This window comes from Podarcis raffonei, chromosome 17 (genome assembly GCF_027172205.1).
Source record: "Podarcis raffonei isolate rPodRaf1 chromosome 17, rPodRaf1.pri, whole genome shotgun sequence".
Taxonomy (NCBI): Eukaryota; Metazoa; Chordata; class Lepidosauria; order Squamata; family Lacertidae; genus Podarcis; species Podarcis raffonei.
The window spans coordinates 37,556,139-37,579,248 of record NC_070618.1 but is presented as its reverse complement, the minus strand read 5'-3'; the positions used below and the strand labels follow the sequence as shown (position 1 = coordinate 37,579,248).

The 23,110-nt window shown below is 47.1% G+C and overlaps 2 protein-coding genes and 1 long non-coding RNA gene across 3 annotated transcripts in view; 1 reads left to right on the top strand and 2 right to left on the bottom strand.

Moving 5' to 3' along the window:
* Positions 1–78: 78 nt before the first annotated feature.
* On the bottom strand, positions 79–8,459 carry UBL4A (ubiquitin like 4A). Its single transcript, XM_053372106.1, has 4 exons — positions 8,251–8,459; positions 4,406–4,511; positions 2,058–2,263; positions 79–574 (listed from the first exon to the last, which is right to left on the bottom strand). Exons 1-4 carry the CDS (start codon positions 8,296–8,298, stop codon positions 464–466), a joined length of 471 nt encoding a protein of 156 aa, XP_053228081.1. The 5' UTR covers positions 8,299–8,459; the 3' UTR covers positions 79–463.
* A 209-nt stretch (positions 8,460–8,668) lies between these two features.
* Positions 8,669–23,110, top strand: part of LOC128405447 (uncharacterized) — a 17,411-nt gene continuing 2,969 nt past the window's right edge. Inside the window, exon 1 of the long non-coding RNA XR_008328308.1 lies at positions 8,669–8,714. This is a non-coding gene — a long non-coding RNA (uncharacterized LOC128405447). The remainder of the gene's footprint in view (positions 8,715–23,110) is intronic.
* SLC10A3 (solute carrier family 10 member 3) lies at positions 16,685–21,400 on the bottom strand. The gene is made up of 2 exons (XM_053372096.1): positions 20,548–21,400; positions 16,685–18,604 (listed from the first exon to the last, which is right to left on the bottom strand). The coding sequence occupies exon 2, from the start codon at positions 18,400–18,402 to the stop codon at positions 17,110–17,112; it is 1,293 nt and encodes a 430-aa protein (XP_053228071.1). The 5' UTR covers positions 18,403–18,604; positions 20,548–21,400; the 3' UTR covers positions 16,685–17,109.

The window sequence follows — 23,110 nt, the reverse complement described above, 5'->3', positions numbered from 1 at the left end:
ACACACACACACACACATGAAAGCAAGTTTTCAAAACTTGTATTTTAAATTTGGGTTATTCAGATTTGATTTTCTGTCTGAAAATTTTGGTAAACTTTATTTTTAGGATGGCCTTTGGATACAACAATAAATATGAATCTATTAGATGCAACCAGGCTTAGGTGATGAAAAAGAAACTCCCCATATTATTAAACACAGCAGCACCCAACCCCAATGGCAGCTGCATCTCTCAGCACTGGGCAAGCAATCTTTCCCCAAGAGTCATTCCCCCACTTCGGACGAACACACCAGACAGAGTAGATCAGCCTCAGCCATCACCACCTTTAATGGACGGGGAGTGGCTACAGATGCTCTGTGCCCCTTTAACAGCAGTCCAGAGGGATGGCCCCCATTAAGCCCCAAGCTGGGCCCTGCCCAGGGGCTCTCTGTCCAAAAAGGCAGGCTCAGTCCCCAAGTTCACCAGCTAATCCAGAAAGCCCATTTCTACAGCTTCAGCCACCTCAGGGTGAAGCAAGCGTGTGGCCAAGCGCTCAATGTCATCCAAGCTCAGTAATCGAAGGCTCCGCTCATAATCCTGGGATGGGGGGGGGGAGAGGAGAGAGAGAAAGAAAGAGAGAATTGAACACAGCGTTCAGAAGCACACCTGCTAGGTAGTCAGACATTTTGTAGTTAAAAGGGTCCCAATGAGAAACTGCTGTGTGTGTAGATTTGCAGGAGGTTAGCCAATGCAATCTTTTAAAATACAGTGGCAGATTTTGATGTGGGAGACAAAAGCTAAAAATCCTGCTTATTGGGTGATCTTGGGCAAGTCATTGGAGTCTGATTCATACACACTTGATGCATGTGTGCGAGTGAACCAGGTGCCTGGCTCATTCTCAGCTCCCGCTGCCATCAAATAAAAGCAGGTTATTCCCAAGGAGCTGCTGGGACACCGGCAGCACGACAGCTTATATATGTCTTCTCAGAAGTAAATCCCACTGAGTTTAATGCGACTTACTCCCAGATAACTGGGTACAGAACTGCAGCCTGAATAAGATAAAGACAGCAATAATGTTTTGCAGGCTGAAACTGCAAACACAAGCACACTCAGTCAAGATCAAGGCTGCAGTCCTAACCCCACTTGCCTGGGTGTAAGCCCACTGAGTTTAATGAGATTCCTGCCCCCCTCCATGGCACATAGTTAAGATTGCACTGTAAGCCTCACTGAACTCGGAAGGAATTACCTCCAAGTAAAGGCACTTAAAGGATGCGGGTGGCGCTGTGGGTTAAACCTCAGAGCCTAGGACTTGCCGATCAGAAGGTCGGCGGTTTGAATCCCCACGACGGGGTGAGCTCCCATTGCTCAGTCCCAGCTCCTGCCAACCTAGCAGTTCGAAAGCACGTCAAAGTGCAAGTAGATAAATGGGTACCGCTCCGGCGGGAAGGTAAACGGCGTTTCCGTGTGCTGTTCTGGTTCGCCAGAAGCGACTTAGTCCTGCTGGCCACATGACCCGGAAGCTGTACACCGGCTCCCTCGGCCAATAAAGCGAGATGAGCGCCGCAACCCCAGAGTCAGTCACGACTGGACCTAATGGTCAGGGGTCCCTTTACCCTTTACCTTTAAAGGCACTTAGGATCAGGCTGCACAAGTGTCAGAGGAACCAATAAGCCAAACCTGAGGGGATTCCCACCTACACTCTTCAGTCTTACGCATAGAGGCTAGTGGCGCAGGGTGCCAAGTTCTAGAGGGCGCCAGGGACGTGCGCCTCCCGGCATCAGCTTGCCGCCCTCGCCCGCCGCCGCCATGCCGCGCCGAAGCAGCACCACGCACAGAGCCTTTGTCTGCCATGGCCACCACGGCACGAAGCGGCCAGCTGAGCTGGGAGGAGCCACACCCAGCCTCCGCCTCTTCCCCGTTGGAGGAGCCGCCCTCCAGCAGCTGCCCGTCTCCTCCAGCCCTGCCGTCCTCCCTAAAAAACTCTGGGAAATGGGGGGGGGGGGGGGACGACAGGAGGGAGCTTTGCACCACGGCGCCAGATATGCTTAAGACGGCCCTGACACTCCTGTTAGAAAGTTACCTTTTGCAGTTGCTCCAACACCTTCTCAGCATCAGCTACGCTGAAATGCCTGCCTAGGACTTGGGCCAGTGTGTGCCAGATGACAGGGTTCTGTGGGGGTCCAGCTCTGCGGCCAGGTTCCTCAGGCGATGCCTTCTCTGGCGGCTTGATCACGAGGTTCAGTTTTGACTCGGGTCCAATAGAGTAATCAGAGAGACGGTGTTCATCTGGGAAGGAAGCACAAGCTGCTGAAAAGCCAGGTGCCAGCCAGTAAGAGGCCTCACTCTAGCAACCAGAACTTCCACAGGGCCACAAAGCTATGGTCTCACACCAGCCATAGCTTTGCACGGACTGGAAGGATACAATTTACTACAGAAAACTAAAGGACAAAGCATCCAGCTAGTGCAGGTGTGGCGAACCTCTGTTTTTCCTGATGCTGCTGAATGTGGGAGCCAACTTTTAGGGGCCGAGGTTCTTTCAGCTCCCTCTATAAAATAATTGAGGGGCCTGGCGCCCCCACAAAGTTCATGGGCATTGTCATTCAAATGGTGTGTGTGTGTGTGTGTGTTGTGTCATGTGATCAGTTATGTGGGGTGGGGCTTAGCTCCCCCCACCCCAATATTTTATTCAAGTTGGCACCCCTGCTGCTGAACTACAACTCCCAACAACCCCAAGCAGGCATAGCCAATGATCAGGAGTGTCCGTCCCCCCCGCTGCAAGAAGTGAAGTTACAGGGAACTAGGCACAGGGCCTTCTTGGTAGTGGCACCCACCCTGTGGAACGCCCTTCCATCAGATGTCAAACAGATAAGCTACTACACAACTTTCTGAAGACATCTGAAGGCAGCCCTGTATCAGGAAGTTTTTATTGTCTGATGTTTTTGCTGTGCTTTTATTAAGCTGGAAGCTGCCCAGAATGGATGGGGAAACCCAGTTAGATGAGCAGGGTATGGAATAAATTAATATCATTATTATTATGGGAGTTGTTCATCTAGAGTGCTAAATTTTCCACAATCCTAGTCACATCTCCATTTGCATTCAAAGTCAAAACATCATTTGCTGTGAGTTCAGAGCAGAAAATATATGCCCCCCATAAAGGCAAAGATTAGAGATTCTTAATATCTGCTGCAAAATAAATCTGTGTTTTGGCTTATGAAAACCAGGTTATTTCATATTGTCACAGAACATCCAGTCCCCACAGTGACATAGCAGGGTTTTTTGCGGGCACATTGGCAAATCTTAACAGACTATTCTTTTCTATGAAACATGTCACAAATCTCACTGCCATGAGTCTAAAATGAAATAAGGGCAAATGAGATTTGAAAAGGCTTAGACAAAAAAACAGCACAAATCAGAGCTATAGCTGGGATGCTTCGGGAAGACATTAGGGAAATGAAAGGAAGTTATCAAGCTCCATTTGTAGGTAGCAATTTTTGTAGGTAGCAGTACATACAGGTCATTCTTATACTCTTCCACACAAGCAATCTCTACTCCATTTATGCTACTATGTTCCTCCCTCCACAATTTACAACCCCACTTACATGCCCCAAAACCAATCCCATTGATCCCTATCCAAATATATCCTCCTTCCCTCACACACAGTCAGGTCTGGTCCAAGATAGGAAATCCCACAAACACCTCACTCTGAGAGTAAAATACAATAATAATAAATAAACTTCTTCCTACCCTTTCAATAAACTTAGCTGCCTGAGACAGCTGCTTCATTATTATTATTATTTATTAAACTTGTATACCGCCCTTCATCTGCAGATCCCAGAGCAGTTTACAACATAACATTGCAATATAAAAAACACAAAATATATAATAAAAATAAGAACAAAAACAAACCAATAACACCTCCCTCCCATCACACATTTAAAAGGGTAAAAGGTAAAGGGACCCCTGACCATTAGGTCCAGCCGTGACCGACTCTGGGGTTGCGGCACTCATTTCGCTTTACTGGCCGAGGGAGCCGGCGTGCAGCTTCCGGGTCATGTGGCCAGCATGACTTAGCTGCTTCTGGCAAACCAGAGCAGTGCACGGAAACGCCATTTACCTTCCTGCTGGAGCGGTACCTATTTATCTACTTGCACTCTGACGTGCTTTCGAACTGCTAGGTTGGCAGGAGCAGGGACCGAGCAACAGGAGCTCACCCCGTTGCGGGGATTCGAACCGCCGGCCTTCTGATCGCCAAGTCCTAGGCTCTGTGGTTTAACCCACAGCGAGGGTATCGGATGCCACTTAGCCAAAGGCCTGGAGAGGAACGTTTTCACCTGGCGCCTATTCTACCTAATGATAGGACTGGCCTTGAAATACTCTTAACATAGGGGGCCACCAACACAGTCACACTAAACCACCATTGGCACCCACCTGCCAAAGCTTTGCCTTTGAAAAGCAGGCGCTGCTGGGATACTGGGACATTCAACTTCTCGGAGACCAAGCGTTTGAGAGAGGAGATCCGTTCATCTGGGGAGACCTAAGAAGGAAGAATGTGCTGAAGTGGAGCTGGCCCCCAAAACTGACAGGCTCAGAGCAAGGGCTTTCATATGCTGGAGAATATAGGCCCTGGTCAAGCACAGAACTAGAAAAGCTGATCAAACCTTTTGTTCAGTAATATACCCTACACTTACAGTACCTGTCCGATCTCAGGTCCTTTTCAGAGTGAATTCCCACCCCCCACCCCTCCAGTTGCTCTAAGAAGCTTGCCACATTGACAAATTGGTCCACAGGAAATAATTTTGTTCTATTTATGGCTGGCATTTTTTTCTTCCTCCTTCTGGCAAAGCTCCTGTGAAAGGGAGAAGATCAGTAAGTGCAGCTTTTCACATCATGAATATTTTCTGCTTTTCAGGTAGTTGTTAAATAATATTACTAAGTATGCATATAGTGTTTTTCAACTTAAATTAGTGTTGGCCCCTTTTTCTCCCAGGCATGAAAATGCTGAAATCATTTGAAGGTAGAAAATACAGTCAAACCTCACTGGTGAAAGTAATCTGTTCCGGAAGTCCATTCGGCTTCCGAAATGTTTGACAACTGAGGTGCTGCTTCTGACTGGTTGCAGTAGCTTCCTGCACTCAAGCGGAAGCCGTGTGAGACATTCGGCTTCCGAAAAACGTTTGAAAACTGGAGCATTTACTCCTGGGTTTTCGGTGTTTGGAAGCCGTAACGTTCCAAAATGGGAGCCAAGGTTTGACTGTACAAGGTATGAACTGGAAATTCATAGTTAAAATCTCTCTTTTCCCTTGAAACCACTGAAAGTCTGTTCCCCCAGCTGTAACATGACAATACTATTATCATTTATTGATATCTTTATAAATACAGGGATGCCTTACGCAATTGTTATAAGAACGACCATGTTCATGCGTGTGCAATGCTTAGGAAGAGCAACGCACATTAAGTTCAATGTGTTGGTCCTGGTGCTCAAAGCCTTCTATACAGCTTGGTCCTAAAACATGGTCTCACCCTTTATATAGCCAACGAACTACTGCACTCGGTAGGAGAGGGCCTCTTGCAAACACTTATCTCAGCAAGAGGTCTGTTCCATACAATGTAGGAATTGAGTTCTTAGTGTGGCAGCATCTATCCTTTGGAACTCCCTCCCACTGCATATCAGACAGACACCATCTCTATTGTCTTTTTGGTGTTGCTGAAGACCTTCTGATTTTTCAACAGTTCTTTTAAGTGGAGATTGTTTTGCTCTTATATGAGAAACTGTCTTAGTTGTTGATTTTTTTACTGCTAAATCACTTGAGATTTATGAAAAATGAAATACATTTTTTATGTACTTCTAACATTACTGGATGTTCCAACCTTGGAAGGAAGTAATCTTTTTTCAAGGTACAATCTGAGGGGATATAAAAGCACAAGAGGAACCTTGCTGGGTCGGATGAAAAACCATCTAGTCCGGCATTCTGTTTCCAATGTGACTAACCAGACGCCTGTGGGAAGTTTGCAAACAGAACACGAGTACAACAACCCCCCCACATGATGCAACCACTTGCTGAAGCTGAGGTGGTTTGGGTCTGGTCTGCTTTGAGCGTTATGGAAGAAATGTGGGGTATAAATGTGCTAAATCAGGGATGGGGAACCTCTGACCCTCCAGATGTTGCTGGGCTCCCAACTTCCACAGGTACCCCAACCTAGTAATAAGAGCCCTTAACCCTGACCCGAAGGCATGTGGTTACTTTCCTGCGAAGGGAAGGCACAGAATGCATGGTTAGAAACACTTACCTTCCTCTATCCAGATCCTGGGTGTGAGCCCTAGTGATAGCAGACACTATAAAGCCCTTAAGAACTTAGGACCAGTTTACCTATAAGATCGCGTTACCCTAATCAACTCATCCAATGGATACAATTGGCACTACTACAGGTGCCGTACCCATTCCACATTTGTAAGAACTTGGCTGTTTAGCATGCCCACGCCTGCACTTTGGAACTCCCTGCCTATTGAGATCAAGCAGGAGCCCTCACTGTACTCCTTTTGGTACAGTGAGGGTTCCTGCTTGATCTCAAATAGGTACAGGCTGTTTAGACAAGCCTACCCCACCCAGATACGTAGAACTTGATGCCACTTTTAATCTGTTTTAGCATTTTAACTTGATTCTGCCGTTTTGTGTTTCTGAGGTTTTTTTGTTTGTTTCTCTTTTACAACCAAGCTGTGTACACATTTTATGAAATGAAGCAATACCACCACTCTATTTTGCCTTGGTCAGACCACACCAGGAATACTGTGCCCAGTTCTGTGCAGCATAATTTAAGAAGGATATTTGACAAGCTGGAACATGCGCAGAGGGGGGAGACCAAGAGGCTCAAGGGTCTGGAAACCAAGCCTTATGAGGAACGGTTGAAGGAGCTGGGTGTGTTCAGCCTGGAGAAGAGGAGACTGAAAGGAACGAGACGACCCTCGGGGTCCCTTCCAACTCTACCGTTCTATGACTCTATGAAAATAAATATTCCAGCAGCAGAGCTGAATTCGACTTCGTAAACAGAGGAAGAAAAAGGCGGCAGGAGAAACAGCTGAAGGCCGGGAGGTGTCAGATCTGCCCAGGAGCCCCCCACCCCCAGAGTGCATGAGATCCCTTCACAGCCATCTATATGATACGATAATCTTTATTGCCATTGTCCCATACAGAACAACAAAATTGAAAAAATCTACATCAAACATTCAAAACCCAACAAGCCTGCTATCCCAGCTATCCCAGCCTTGTTAGCCCCCTAAAAACTCTGATAAAGGTAAAGGGGCCCCTGACCATTAGGTCCAGTCGTGGCCGACTCTGGGCTTGTGGCGCTCATCTCGCTTTATTGGCCGAGGGAACCGGCTTACAGCTTCCGGGTCATGTGGCCAGCATGACTAAGCCGCTTCCGGCGAACCAGAGCAGCGCACGGAAACGCCGTTTACCTTCCCGCCGGAGCTGTACCTATTTATCTACTTGCACTTTGACGTGCTTTTGAACTGCTAGGTTGGCAGGAGCAGGGACCGAGCAACGGGAGCTCACCCTGTCGCGGGGATTCGAACCGCCGACCTTCTGATCAGCAAGTCCTAGGCTCTGTGGTTTAACCCACAGCGCCACCCGCGTCCCTAAAAAAACTGATACCCCATAATTAAATGCAATACACTCCTTTGGAGACTGCCTTACACTGCGTTTAAAACCAAAATCGCATTTGAATAGAAACTGTTTCTCAGGCAGCCAGTCCTATTCTTTATAACCCTGTACCTTCTTCTAGAAGGGCAGAAGCTGAAAGAGATCATTTCTGGGGTGCACACTGTCCTGCACTATCTCTGCAGCTTTCTTATGACACCTGGAAGCGTAGATTTGATCCAAGGTGGGAAGAGTGCGCCCAATTATTCTCTCCGCAGTGTTTACAACCCTGGACAGCATTGTTTTTCCCCTGACTGTGCAGCTCCCAAACCACACACACAGACCATAAGTTAAGACACTCCTCTCCACAGTGTACAATGGTGAAATGCCACCAGCAGGTCCTTTGAGAGATTGTTTTTCCGGAAGATTCTCAGAAAATAGAACCTGTGCTGCGCTCTCTTCATCCTGGAAGGGACCCCTCGCCGCCCTCCGACCCCCCACCCGCTCCTGCCGCCCTCGGCCTCCTTCCTCCCGGTGGCTCCTCGGGGCTCCACCCAGGCAACAGCCCACACCCCGCTCGGGCCTCGGCCCCTGACTCAGCATCCCACCGCCCGGGAGCAGCAGGAGGAGGGATACCTGGAGGCTGCATTCCCGGCCCTGGAGCGCCTTCACCGTAAGCAGCATCTCGGGACCCCGCAGCTCGGAAAGCCAGAAGCGGCCCCTTTAACTGAACCATAGACACGCGCGGAAGAAGCTGTCCGGAAGACAGAGCGGCGCGGCGAAGGGAAGCTACGTAGGCGAAAGAAAGACGCGGAGGCCTCTCATCTCGACGGGGGCCGCACGCGCAGTGAAGCTGCCAGAGAGAGAAAGCGGCCAGAGAGGCGGAAGTTGAGTCTGCAGGAGGAGGGCAACACCCGAGAGACCGGAAGGCGGCGGGCGCGGCGAAACCCAACCTCTTTCACGTCATATGAAACTCTATGATGCAAAGGCTCACGTGCCCGGGAGTGATTAACCATAGAGTGGAGGTGGGGTAGAGCGGGAATAAGGGAGACTCGGGGCCGCAGCCTGAGAGACTTTAATAAGATGCTTAGAAAGCGAAGGTAATTTTATTTTCATTTTCGGTATTTTAACTTGTGTATGTTTTGAAGCAGGGTTGTGAGTTTCCCCCCCGATTCTGTTGTTTTATCTTTTTGTAAACCGCTTTGAGGGTTTTTGAGGTGTGTAAATTTTATGAAATTAATTATTTGATTAACTGATTCCAGATTGTACATTGCGGCGCTTAAAATCTGCCAAGCGCGGGGCGAAATCAGTAGAAATGAACAGGAGGCAAGATAAAAGGCCGAAATCCAGGCGGACTCGAAGCTTTCCTTCGCTGAAGTGCTTTGAAATAAACACAGTAGTTGTGCCGCCAGGGCCTTGCAGAGCCAGGCAGAGGCCCGAGCCAGGTAGATCATGTGGCCCCCCCCCTTTTACCCTGGGGATAACTGAAGTCTTATAAATAAGTAAGTATATAAATAATTTTCACAGAAGTTATGCTGACAAATAATTTTATTTCAAGCCTTGAACCGTATCTGCATAGAAAGACAAAATGGAAAATATAGATAAATATGCTGACCGAGGCCCCCTTTGGAATCGGAGGCCCGGGCTAGAAAATGTCGCTGTGTCGCTCTCTCTCTGGGCAGGCTCACTCACAGAGATGCCAACTTCCTGGGGCCCTGGAAGCACCCATAAAATTCCCCGTGAAAGGGGCTGGGGACCCACAGATTTCAGTGCCAGGACCATGGGCACTGCGGGCACCCACAGTCGCAGGGCCAAGCTGACACTCCTTTACATCATGTGTCTGTCATGTGTCTATAAAACACTAAGGATGAACTTCTTTTTTTTTTTTAATAAATTTTTATTAATTTTCCAACACATATTAAAAGACAATACAAAACAATACAGAAACAAACAAACATATAAACACGTATAATTTCTTAACCTTCTTTTCTTTAAGCCTTCTTTCAACTAAGGATGAACTTCAGTAGGTTGGTCCTCACTTTCTTTCCTCTGTTATGGAGAGAGCAAAATGTTGAGTTTTGTTTTTTTTTCCTTCCAAAAAACAAAAAAATACAAAGGGGTCCCTGACACACACACCAGAGCACATTCAGTGGACTCGCCTGTGCACTTGCCTACAAAACTGGTGGTTCTGATTTGTGAAAGCATATCATATCTATAATTTTGCCTTTACAAGCCATCTGCTCTTTTTGCTGGCTAGGCAGGTGCTTCTTTTTAAAGTTTTCATGCATGAGTCCCATCAGGGAAAAAGGCAGGGAAATTAATTAATAATACCAACTTTAGCGTTGTCAGCAGGCTATTGTACTCATAGCCTGCCTGCGGACTTCCCATAGGCATGAATGTAGTGGCTGTTGGAAACAGAATGTTGTGTTAGATAAGGCATTAGCATGATCCGGTAAGGCTTTTTTATTACTGCATTGCAGGGGGTTATAGTAGATGACTCTTGGGGTCCCTTCCAACTCTACAGTTCTATGATTGTCATGCTGTTATCATCCATCCCAACCCCTCTTACTTACCTTTTTCATAAACCAAAAGGTACTACAGTGGTAACTCGGAAGTCCAACGGAATCTGTTCCAGAAGTCCGTTCGACTTCCAGAATGTTCAGAAACCAAGGCATGGCTTCCGATTGGCTGCAGGAAGCCATGTCAGACATTCAGGTTCCAAATAACATTCACAAACCGGAACACTCACTTCCAGGTTTGTGGCGTTCGGGAGCAAAAACGTTAAACTTGCAAGGCGTTCAGGATCCAAAGTACACCTGTAATCTATATAGCCTTTCTTCATGGGGAAGTGTTCCATTCTAATAAATTGGGCTGCCTTTTTCTCCGTAAAATCTTTTCTTCTTAACAATCAAAGATGAAGCAGGCTCCTCTAGCAAGTGATACAACTCTTTGGGAGCAAATGGGCATGGTTATTTCAAAACACTTGAACAAAATGGGAATATAACTCAGCCCTGCTTTAAAAGTTTGCTTCGTTTCCTGAGCCCCCTCTGTTCTTGCCCCTTCACTCTGAGTGTGCCAATTGCACTGGAAATATGGGCAGCATGGAACACTTGGTGATATTGTTATATCACTCGAGCTTAAGGATAAAAAAAGAATGGGATTGTTTTAAAAATTATATGTGTAAACATGGTTCCCAAATCAAAGCTTGGATGTGCCTAGAGTAAATTTCACAAAATTACAAAATATTTAATCATATATAAAGAGAAGGTTGGTAGGATTTTGACACAGTACAAAAGAAAATGAAATAGAGAAGAAGAAGCTGTTAAGAGGTAGAGGGAAGTCAATAATTATTATTTAGAGTATGCAAATATGTGTAGAAGAATAAAGTAGAAGATGTATGTCAATGTAAAGAAAAAGTTGATGTGTACCTGGAATTTTAAATTGCAATAAAAATCATTTTGTAAAAAACAAAAAATCAAACCCTCCCAAGAGTCCAGTGGAACAGGCAGCAGTAACCCAGTTGCTCCAGGGGCAGGTGTTCAAGTTATAGCACACAAGCAGCATTTCTGAGTACCAGACTGAAACAGAAGGAAGGAGAGATCATAGGTACATAGGAAGCTGCCTTATACTGAGACTGCACACACCCCATACATTTAAAGCATATTTAAATCACATGGCTCCCTCTGAAGAATCCTGGGGACAGTAATGTGCCCCTCCCAGAGCTACAGTTCCCGCCACCATTACAGTTCCAGGATTCTTGGGGAAAGCCAACGCCCTCCTTTATATATGTGTTGTAGTTCTCCAGTTGGTTGGTCATCAAAGGCCCACTAAGGGCTCATCCACATTTCCTTTTGTGCCATGTGTCCATGGATTGCCATTTGATCTGCTTCAGCAGTGAAATGCTGGTTTTCCTAGGGAAAGCGCCAGGAAAAACCCCTGCTCAGACGCAGACCTGGAAAGCCCAGACCTGTGCCTGGAAAGTGCATAGCAAAAGTAAGTGTAGTTGAGCCCTAAGTGAGCTTCATGGCTTTGTGAGGATTTGAATTGGCATTTCACCAGTTCAAGCCTATTCTGTCTACCATGGCAAGCTAATTAACACATGGATTGAACAACAGGAAGGTAACAGCACTGGGATCTGAGGCAGGTAAAATCTTATTACCACAATTAGCCATGTCCCTTGGGATATTGCTACAGCTGTCTGTCAGGAAGGCACAGAAAGATATCTGCAGAGGGGTGAAACTTGGGCTGGAACAAAAGATACTGGAATCTGAAACACAAAGTTTTTCAGTCACAGACATTGTAGCATATTGATCAGCTAATTAACCCATCTATTGTGATTAAAAAACAAACATCTCTGATCCGATTCAATTCACAAGTGAGTCAATCGAGACAGTTTCAACATCAATAAATAGCATTGCACATAAATACCTGTGCCAGAGGAATAAGAGTTTTAAAACTGAGATTTGAAATACCTACAGGGTTGCCAACTTGGCCCCTCCCAGTACTCCTCTACGACCACCCAGGCCTTCTCTGGAGCCCAGTGTCCACCTACCCTCTCCCTGCTGAAATTAACCTTGAAACAATCACTTCATTGTAGTCAATAGAATAGAAAGTTGCCTTCTACTGAGTCAGACCCTTGGTACATCTAGCTCAGTACTGTCCACACTGACTGGCAGCTGCTCTCCAGGATTCCAGGTAGGGTTATTTCCCAGCTATACCTGGAGATGCCAGTGGGGATTGAACTTGGGAAAGCAGATGCTCTACCACTGAGCGATGGTCCTTCCCCAATAGCCTGCCTTGTATGCGAGGTTTCTCCACTTTGCAAATGTGTCCACCTGCTCCAAAAGCTTGGCAACCTCTGTAAAGACTGATATTTAACCAGTTTCACATCTTAGTGAAGTGCCCCCCCCCCTTTGTATTTTTTTCATATGTTAGGAGATGCTTGTAGTGGCCAGACAGGCACAGTGTTATTATTATTTCAGAAATAAAGCCAATCTGCTATTTGTGAGTCTCACTGTATTCCGTCCGTTAATGCTGCTGATATTGCGGAATCATCTTCCACTGTTGTGGCATATATGTCTCTAGTTACAGAGGGAGAAGGTGTTTTTTCTTTTGTAAACTGGAGGTAATTACGGAGTGTGATCTTATCTCATGGAAATTTCCTGTCTACAGTGCCACTGCAGGCATGTGCATGCCCGCACAGGTGTGCAGAGCGGATTGCATTCCACCTGCCCTGTCAAGTTAGATTAACCTTGCCCTCAAATTAGTTCTCTTCATTCCTTTCCACTTATCAGTCTCTCTTTCCTTTTTTTTTTTTTGCCTCTGACCTGACTCAAAGGATAATATATAGGTATTTGTGGATAATTTATCTGTGTGCATGATGGGAGCAGGTGCTGAATAGCCTGTATTTTTGGATTCAATATCTTAGGCAAAGCAACAAAAGAAAAAGAAATGCCAGACTTAGACATGTTATGTTTGCATTTCTTAGTTTTAAAAACTAGTGGAGGCATTGCCACAATATAACGTCCAATCCAATTGCCTGGGCTGGCAATACCACTCCAAAGAACATCTGAGGTAAAGCTCCACCACCTTGAAGTCCAGTTCTCAGAAATGAGCATTACAGTTCTATAACTTCCCCCAAAGAAAAGCCTGATGGGGTTTCTTGCAACTTTTACAAATGCATAATATATGTACCGGTATTTGCACAAAATGTTTATATTTTTGCTTTCGTTTATTGAAAAATCAAGAGCTCAGCAGTAGTAGGCTGGGGACTGAGAAAGACCATCAAAGCTCTATGCATGTGAGGAGTACAAGATGAAGAGATTTGTAGAACTATTCTAAAACTATGAGCCACTCCCCCCCAACCTATCAACCATCCACTGGTCATCATCTGATTATGGGATATTCCACATTCTTCAAGATTTTAGGAGTGGGTGTAGAATATGGGGAGAGAAGCAAGAGTTTTTAATGTGGGCATGCTTATCTTCAGATAAATAAGTCTTATTTCAATAAGAGCCCTCAAATTCCATGTTGGTAACATGCTAAGTCACCAACACTTGCTCCACTCACTGACTCACTCCTTACACAAATGATTCTTTGGCATAGGGGTGAGGTACGTCTTATCAGGGACCATTAACCTACAGAAGAAAAATCAGTGAGGAGCTTGGATTCCCCACCCCATGGGTCAGTGGCCAGAGGGACACATTTGAAAACATGAATCAGGTTGGCTGTCAGCCAGTCTGATCAGTACCTTCAGTCAGCTCACCTCATTTAAGAGGCTGTCCAGTGCTCTGAAAGTGCAAACTGGGCCCACTAACACCCAGGCTGGGCTGCATGTAAAGGAATCCTGAGAACTGCAGCTTGTTAAGATGCTTTGCGAAGGGTAAACTGCAGTTACCAGGATTTGGGGTGTGGGGGCTTTGAATGTATGGTGTGTACACAGCCCTGACCTGCGCTTTCAAAGGTATTCCTCCTGAAATGAGTTGGGCAATATCTTGCCTGAGAAGAACTCCTCACCTTTGTAGCTCCCCTGTGCTTTTGGCAGGAGCCTCTTGTGCCCTTCAGCCATTTACTCCCAATTGCTAATCTACACATTTTATTTATTTGTAGAAACAGATGCTGATATGGAATTAATAATATAATACTTGTATGGAATCACTGTTTTTGTGTTAACATAGTCACAGAAACTCCTAAGCCAAACTGACAAATTTCAACCTGCTCCTTTGAATGGCTATCTACACATCACAACCTCTAACGCTGTGGGAACTAAGAAAGATATCAAAGGGGGGAAATGAGCAAAAAGTCCTCATAAAATCTCCCCAAATACTTTTATTCCAACACATGAGTGTCCCCCCATCTTGCCTTTCAAGCCCTATCTCATACTCCCTTCACGGGAAGTAGAGGAGTTTAGAGGATATGGGATTTTTCTTTTATCAGCAGGGGTTGGGAAATATTAGTCGACCACTTCTACTTAGCAAAGCACAATATGGCAGTCCTGCTAGTTCTGCCCCTTCAACAGCCTACCTTTGGGTGCACTTGGCACTCTAGGTGGGCTCTACCAAGTGGCCTTCATGCCAACACTTTTTTCTTTTTAATCTGTGAAGCCTATGTTAATAAAGACATTGCCCAGAAAGAAGCTCTTAGGTGAGCAAGTTCCAGCTCTGCTACCCAACGGGGCTGCTGAGTGGAGGTGTTGGTAAAATTGATGCAGACATCTTGGAAGAGCAGCTCTATCTGGGCTGACATGGGATATGCAAGGAGGAGAGAAAAACACGACACCTGACCACAAAGAAGTTATTTCGAGAGTGGAAAGTAACCGTCCTCCAACACCCACTTCTAAGTAATGGAAATAGCCCAGCAAATCGACAAAGATAATGCCCAGCAATGGATTAAAGGATACGGGAGCTCTACGACGACTGAATTTGAATTCTATACATCTGATGCCCTTAGGCAACCCTCATCCTCAGATGCGGAACAGTTATGAACGTCCTGCTAATCCCACAATTTTCATTAGTTGAAACCCCACCCCGACCATTTCCAGAATGCATCTATGATACCACTTCTCTTTTTCATTTAACTTCCTCTTCAAAGCTAGATTACAACTGCCATCACGCACACCCCGACCATTACTCAAATTTACAATGTAATCCTATGCCTATTTACTCAGAAACAATTCCCACTGAATTTCAATGAGATCTACTCCCTAGTGCGGGTAGGATTGCAAACATTAGCTAGTACTCATTCTTATTGCCCTATCAAACAATGAAACAAACCATTCCATGAAGACTTTTGGAGCAGAACATGCCTCTCCCCACCAAGCGTAGAACAGAACAGGCGTCTCCTTACCTCTCCTTAATACTTACAACACAGAAGGGGCTCTCAGTTTAGGTGTGTGTGTGGGGGGGTGTGCCCTACTCTACTCCATTCTCTGCCTGATTGTTAATCCATCTCCAGCACTGTCCACCCAACCAGGCAGTGCAGGGGAGGGTGAGGTGGGTGATGAAAGGGAAAGTGGTCCATAAAATGGATTTGGGGCCATAGTTGAAAAAGTAGATTGGACTCTTTAAGCTGACAGGTGAGAAGGGCAGTTTAGTAGTAGTAAAGTCACTGTTTCCCTCTGGCACAAGATCAAACACCTTTAACTGAGACACCCAACCGCAGCAAACGATCACTGCCCTCAGAACAAACTGTGCTAGACGAGAGGACTGGGCACAAATGTCACCACCCTCCCCTGTGGTATGCCAGACACAGCCAGCCTGGAAATAGTGAAAGGCAAGCAGACTGTGATCTATACTCAGCAGGCATTCCGCATGAGTAGCGAGAGCTGAAGTTGAACTAGCTCAGAGGTGGCCAACGTGTGGTTTTCCCACTGTTGTTGGATTTTAGCTCCCTTCACCCCTGACCACTGGCCGTGCTGGAGTCAGAGGATACTGAATGTTGACGAAGCAGAGCTGACTCTTCACAGGCCAGAGGTAGAGTTCCTTTTGTTCAGACGGCTGAGCGACAGCATGGTCTGCATATACTCACACTGCATATTCCTCACTGCCTCCATTTAAAAAACTTGTTTAACGGTGCAAAAACATTAATAAGAAATTTGTTTACCAGAGGCAACAGTAGAGAGGATGCATATATATTCTTACGCACACTTATGCACACACAGGGAGGGAGACTACAATGCCCCTCTCATATTCCCTGTAATTCTCTGAAGAAAACGATCACCCAACTCCAAACTTTTTTTTACTTCATTATATAAAAAGCAAAGGTAGCCATCTCGGTCTATAAGAAAATAATAATAATCCAAAATCCACAGTTGGGCAACACCTTTATTAGGTCCTACAAGTGACATTTTGGTTGGCCGTAATAAAAGGCATCGCACAAGTGTGGATTTTGGAGTTTTTATTTGTTTCTGACATTTTCACCCAAGCCTTCAAGCACATTTCAGGGATGCTAGCTTTTTTAAAAAATGTGAAAAAATCCTCCTAGACTGCCTCCACATCTGCCCATCACTCCACAAAGCCCCATTTCTGCAGCTCCTGGAAGGAAATAAGAAGAAAGACAGCCACACAGAACATATTATCTCTTTCATTTTATTCAAACCCTGTATCCCTGGTGAATGGGAGAGAAGAAATGGGTCAGTTCCACCCCCCATCTTCCACCTCACAGTCAGTACAGCTCTAGCTCTAAGCTCCAGAGGCACCACTTGCTGTGTAGAAAAACAAGTAGACAAGAAAAAAGAAAACAAAAAGGCCAGATGATGTGGATTCCTAACACACAAGCAGCCTCTGGGAGGTGTGTGCTTCTCACTTCAAAGGGCCCCTTTGGTACCCAAGCCACCCCTTGAAAGGTTGAGAGGCTGAGGCCTTGGAATCCACACCCCAGGGATGGGGGAAAGCACCCCAAAACCAGCTTCTAAGGCCTATGGTATCCGTCTCTTCTTGCCGGCCACAGCCAATGTTTTGACATCTTTGGTATCTGCCTCCCCTTACCCAGGAGCACTCAGGAGCCAGCAGAACAGAGTCTGTTGTATGCCAGGTTCCCCAAAACCAGCAACAACATCTCGGAAGTGCTGCTCAGGGCCACGATGAAAGGAGCCTGTGAGGCAAAGTCAGCCTGGGCCCGCTGGAAGGAGAGTTGCAGCACAGCCAGAGCCAGCAGGCTGTTCTGTACCCCAACCTCAATACTAACCGTCCGGCGCTGTGGCCCAGGCAGCGCTAAGCACCAAGCTAGCAAGTAGCCCAACAGCAGGCCAAAGAGGGGCACAGTGACGCCCGCCAGCACAATCGGGGCCTGCACATTCGCCAGGATAAAGGCGCCCATGTGATACGCCATGAAGAGTCCTCCTATAATGAGGGTGAAGCTGAACGGCTTGATCAGAAGCAGCAGGAGGCGGGCGAGGCGAGGCAGCTTGCACTTGACCAACATGCCAGTGGAGATGGGCACAGCGATGAAGAGCAGGGTGATGAAGATCTTGAGGAAGGGGACGTGGAGAGTCTCGTGGGCGCCCAGCAACCAGCCGTAGAACGTCGAGGAGAGCGGCATCAGCCCCGTGGCTGCAATTGTGGACAGGAGGGTCATAGAGATGGCCACGGTGACGTCGCCACCCAGCAGCAGACTGTACAGGTAGCCGCCACCACCACCAGGTGAGGAGCAAGAAATGACCAGTCCCAAGGCCAGTGGCTTAGGCAAGGAGAAGGCCACGGACATGAGGTAGCCGTATAGCGGCATGACGACAAACTGGCCTAGTATGCCTAGCATGACCGGGTGGGGTTGGCGCACCAGGTTCCACAGAACCTCCACCTCCACCTTGCAGCCAAATGCACATTTGTTGAGGAAGATGAGAGGCAGGAGAGCATAGAGGATGGGGTTCTCAGAGAAGTGGCCCAGCCCTGATGATGCCACCGGCTCTGGAGCACTGACACGGATCTGGAAATCGGCTTTCTCGATAAGTCGGTTCTGCTCCAGCAACTGCAGCTGCAGCGGAGCTAGGCCAGCTAAGCTGGACTGAAACCCAACCATAAAACCTCCTCCCCAGGAAGCGCTGACGTTCTCAATGGCAACAACGGTAGGTTCTAGAGATTCCACGCTCAGCCAGGCGTTGGGCCCTGAATAGCGGCAGGAAACCAGCAAGACACCGCGGCTGTGTGCAGGGAAGTCAAATTCCAATGCTGTCCCGTCCCCCACACTAAGGTAAGGGCTGTCAGCAGTCGCTCCCTGAGCCCAACCAGCCACCAACAGGTGGAGAAAGAAGAGGGCTGCCCCACCCATGGCACAGCTGGCTGGCAAAGTCATGTAAAGGACTCATTCCATGCAGAACTTCTTTCCCTCTCCAGCATGGACAAAACATGGATTCACTGGGCTGGGGTCATTCTCTTTTTGGGCTCAGGTCCAAGGGCACCCTCTGCTGATGCAACAGTGATGGTGCAGAAGCATCCAACCAAATCAGGGAGTGGATAGGGAGGCAGAGTGTTCAAGCACAGTGCACAGTGTTCACCTACAAGGAAATAAACATTGGATAATTCTTAGAGGCACACACACCATGACCAAGTAAACCACTTCATTTGATCTTCTACCAGGGGTCAGCAAACTTTTTCAGCAGGGGATCGGTCCACTGTCCCTCAGACCTTGTGGGGGGCCGGACTATATATATATATATATTTAAAAAGAACAAATTCCTATGCCCCACAAATAACCCAGCGATGCATTTTAAATAAAAGGACACATTCTACTCATGTAAAAACATGCTGATTCCCGGACTGTCCGCGGGCCGGATTTAAAAGGCGATTGGGTCGGATCTGGCCCCCGGACCTTAGTTTGCCTACCCATGTCCTAACCCAAGGAAGGGTATTCTGGGCCTATAGCAATGTGACACCCTCCAGACGTTGCTACACTCCAACTCCCATCAGCCTCAGCCAACGGCCAGTGAGTTTAGCTACCCTTGGCCTAGAGCATCCCAAGTGAGGGTTGTCATAATACAAAATGTAGAACCCTCTAATCTTTAACAGTCTCGCAGCTACAGTTCCACTGTTCCCTCCATTCCCAACAACTGGAACAAGGAGGGCTCTCATTCATTTGACCCTAAGGCAGGAAGGCCCACAGAGTGGGTGCTGAGACAATGAGCATGGCCAGGAAACCCCATCTGCGGGCAATTTCACAGGCTGGCTTGAATATGGGAGGGTGGATGACATAATCAGGATTATGAGAGGGGCAGAGGGATTGCCAGAGTGCTCCCAGTCTATGCAACCCTTTGCTCAACAGAGCTAATCCAACAAAAAGGCAAGCTGGGCAACCTACTGGGGCACCCAAATTCCAGGGGTGCCTGCCCCAAATAGCTAAACAATGGTATGAGGAAGCGCCTGCCTGCACTTTCAAGCTTGGCAGCACCCCAGTGACCCTCAGACCTTCATTGGCTGCCCTGTGTTAAAGGTAAAGACGGGCATAACAATCAGTGTGTCAACATTTCAGCTAGCCTAGGGCAGCAATAATACACGGGGCAGCCCTACATTTATCTTTTCTTAAAAACCTGACAAGGAAGTACGTTTCCCCTTAACCTCCCTTTTAAATTTAGCAGATAGTTTTAAAAAGAGAGAACCTTGCCACTTCCCCTATGCAGAGAAAGACTAAACAATGATTTCCCCTGCCTTTCCATCTCAGGACTGTTTTAAATAGCACCAGGCTTGCCATAAATGTACTCGCTCTAGGTGTGTTCCATTTGTTTTGGCTTTCTATCTGAGGTGCGCGTGTTTTTAAGCTGCTCTGTCCAGGCCTGAAGTGTTTCCAACTCCTCAAACATTGTTAAAGCCCACGAGGGCAAGCTGTTTCCCGCAGGAATTGGCCCACCACCCATTGCACTCAGTGGCCCCTTTGGAAGAGGGGGGGGCGCGCGTGTGAGCGAGAAAGGGGCAGGGAGATGAAGGGGAGCAGGAGGCGCAGGGCACCAGCAGCCCCCCCCCCCGCTTTGCTCTCCTGCTTCCCCTGCAGTTCAGCTGAGTCACTTCTCTCTCCGAGCCATAAGCACCTGTTGGGAAAGAGCCCGCTGGCCACAAAACTTGCTTTCTCTCTCTTGCCCCTTTTTTCTTAGGCAAGAGGAAAAGCTCGCAGCGCTCTCGCAACACTTTCCTCCAAACCGATTCCACTTTCCCTGAAAGGGAGGCGGCCCGTCCCTTCACCCCCCCCACCCAGTGCGTCCTCTTATCTCTCTCCCTCCCCCTACCCCCGCCAAAAAAACCCGCTACACGAGTCTTACCAAAAAGGACCCCCCCAAAGTCACCAACGATCCAGCAAGAGCCTTGGGCAGCTCCCCCCCTCCCGATTCTCTCCCCAGCCGTCCATTAAACAAGTCCTCTGCAAAGGAGCGCTCAGGGAAGCCCCGATCCTCAGCCCGAAAATCTGTCCTGGTCTGACCCCTCCGCCTCTATCGCGCTCCCACCGCCTCACCTGCCGCCGCCGCCGCCGCCCCAGAGCTGAACTCCGCCGCTGGATTTGCTCGCGTTCTCCTCCTTCCTTCCTTCTTCCTTCCTCTCCGACTCCGCCCCCCGGGGGTGGCGGCGCATCACAATCATAGCTACGCCCACACCAACTGAATGCGAATTCATGGCAGGATCACCCCGGGAGTTTAGCAGGGCATGCTGGGATTTGTAGTCTCCCCCGCAAAAAATAAACAAATGCTCTTTAGGCGCAGAGAACAACAGGGAAAACACTTCGGATCTGGTATAAGCAAGAAGAATTCCCTGCCATGCGCTGGTTGGCTGGCTTGTGTGTGTTTTTAAATCTCAGAGAGCAGCAGGAGGCATTAAGCTCCCTCTGTGCCTCGATAAATAGGATCATAGGGGCCCTCTGGGTTCTGATTGGAGGAAGTGGACAACCACGTCTGTCCTAAATGGGAGATTAATAGTTACATTCTGCTCCGTTTAGCAAAAACCCTTTGCCTGGTTGGCTGGATCAGAAACTCGCTGAGCGCTGATTGGAAGAAACGGATGCACCCCACCGCTAACTATCTCAATGGGATTAGGCGGTGATGTGATGGACAGGATTATGCTCATCCTTTTATTCGATTGGGCAATTTAAAGGCCTTCTATCCTCGGATTGATGGGATTGGGAGGCTTTTTGCTCTGCTGGGATTACGGATTCACTTGTATCAATTAAATACATTTAGTTAGAGTATTTCCTGTGCTCAAGCAGGGGGTTTGGGATTATTATTTTTATTCAGGGATGATGAGAGGGAGGACTTTAATCATTGTTCCCCTTGTGCAATGTTGTGGGGAAGATATAAACGCAAGGAAGAAAACAAAAAAGCAAGAAGAGTCCTCCCAATGCCATTTCCTGTCAGCTCAGTAACAATATGGCACCAGAGGCTGTGCTAAGCAGAGGTTGATAGAAGATAATGGATGGAACTTAATATTTAGGATCTGGGATAGCTCAGTTGGTAGAACATGAAACTCTTAATTCTAGGGTTTGGGGTTTGAGCCCCACATTCGGCAAAAAGATTCCTGCATTTTAGGGGGTTGGAGTAGATGATCCTGGGGCTCCCTTCCAACTCTATGATTCTCTGTGATTTATATACCACTTCAGATTGCTCAAAGCACTTTACTCATCATGTCTTTTGCAATACTGTACGTATTTACCTGGGCGTTATCCCTATTTTACTAAACAGGGCTTGCTTCTAAATATATATGAAACATAGCTGTCAACGTTTCCCTTTTTTAAGGGAAATTCCCTTCTTCTGAATAGGATTCCTCGTAAGAAAAGAGAAAAGTTGACAGCTATGATATGAAATAGGATTGTACTATTAGCCACAAGACTGTATTGTTTCAACTTGCTAAATTATGTAACTCACTCCAAACCACCACATTAAAGTGGAACAAATGGCACTTGATAACAATGGAGGTTTTTTCAAAACACATGGTTTATCTGTGTTTTTTTAAATTTTTAACATCTGTAGGGATTATGATTGGGACTGCAATCATAATTTTCCTTGTTTTATAGCTCCATCTCAAGATATTTCCCTCCTGCTTTGTAGTCCCATCACCTATTAAAAGCTCCTATGATTAGGCCTTCAAAAGATGTAACAAGTATATCAATTTAACCACCTTAATGACTGGCAAGCTTGATTGCTGCAATTCTAGTCTTTGTGCATCTGAGTTCCAGTCACTGGGGAAGAGCAGCAGGAGAGGGTGATTGCCCTCATCCCCTTGTTATGGGACTGGGGGGAGTGGTGGTCTGGATATCACCTGTGGCCAGAGGCATACCTAGGCTCCCTTGTGTCATTGACAAGGAACTGCATTGGTACACACAAACACACACACACACACACACACACACACAGAGTCATGTGCACCTTTGGCAAGATGTTTTGCTGTGGAGAGGTATGATTTTTGCACCCTTTCCTGGGTGGGGGCCAACCTAGCGGACCCCTAGGTACGACCCTGTCTGTAGGTTCCCTCCAAGCCTGTAGTTTTAATTCTGTAAAATTATATTCTGAAGAAAGAAAGGCTACTGAAGTAGTCAAACCAGTCTCTTAATAGCGCTAGCCAGGCCTGTTTAGCATCTCTTTGCATGACTAAGAAGTCCAAGTGACTGATTTGCCGCAGAAACTATGACTGGAGATGCTTTCAGAAGCTGACAGGTTCCCTGTCGCTGCCCCACCCTTGAAGTGATATCATCAGTGAATGTTGGAGGAGAGGAGATCCTCAGCTAGGTCAGTTTTGGCTTTTGTGGAAGTCTGGAAACTTAATGGTAGAGCATGGTGTGTTTGAGTGCTAATGCTGTGAACCTTTCCATCTTATACTCAACCTGTATAAAGATGTGTCTCTAGCATCCTTATTTCTACGGGTAGCACACTCAAGGTGTGTATTGGTATCCCTGAGATCTCTCACCACTCAGGAGTTTCGCCTGCATGTAAAATCCCCTTGTGGACTTCCCAAAGGCAGAGCCGTTGCTACAGGGAGGCTAGCCAGGTTTTTTTGCCCTGGGTGAAGCCTCCAGAGGGACTCTATTGAGG

Bases quoted from the DNA above. Each gene is read 5' to 3' on its own strand.
- UBL4A (XM_053372106.1), bottom strand. From the start codon at position 8,298: ATGCTGCTTACGGTGAAGGCGCTCCAGGGCCGGGAATGCAGCCTCCAG. The intron at 2,264-4,405 runs GTGGGTGCCAAT...CTTCCTTCCCAG, and splicing joins CAAAGGCAAAGCTTTGGCAG to ATGAACACCGTCTCTCTGAT. The intron at 575-2,057 runs GTAACTTTCTAA...CCCCCATCCCAG, and splicing joins TGTTGGAGCAACTGCAAAAG to GATTATGAGCGGAGCCTTCG.
- SLC10A3 (XM_053372096.1), bottom strand. From the start codon at position 18,402: ATGACTTTGCCAGCCAGCTGTGCCATGGGTGGGGCAGCCCTCTTCTTT.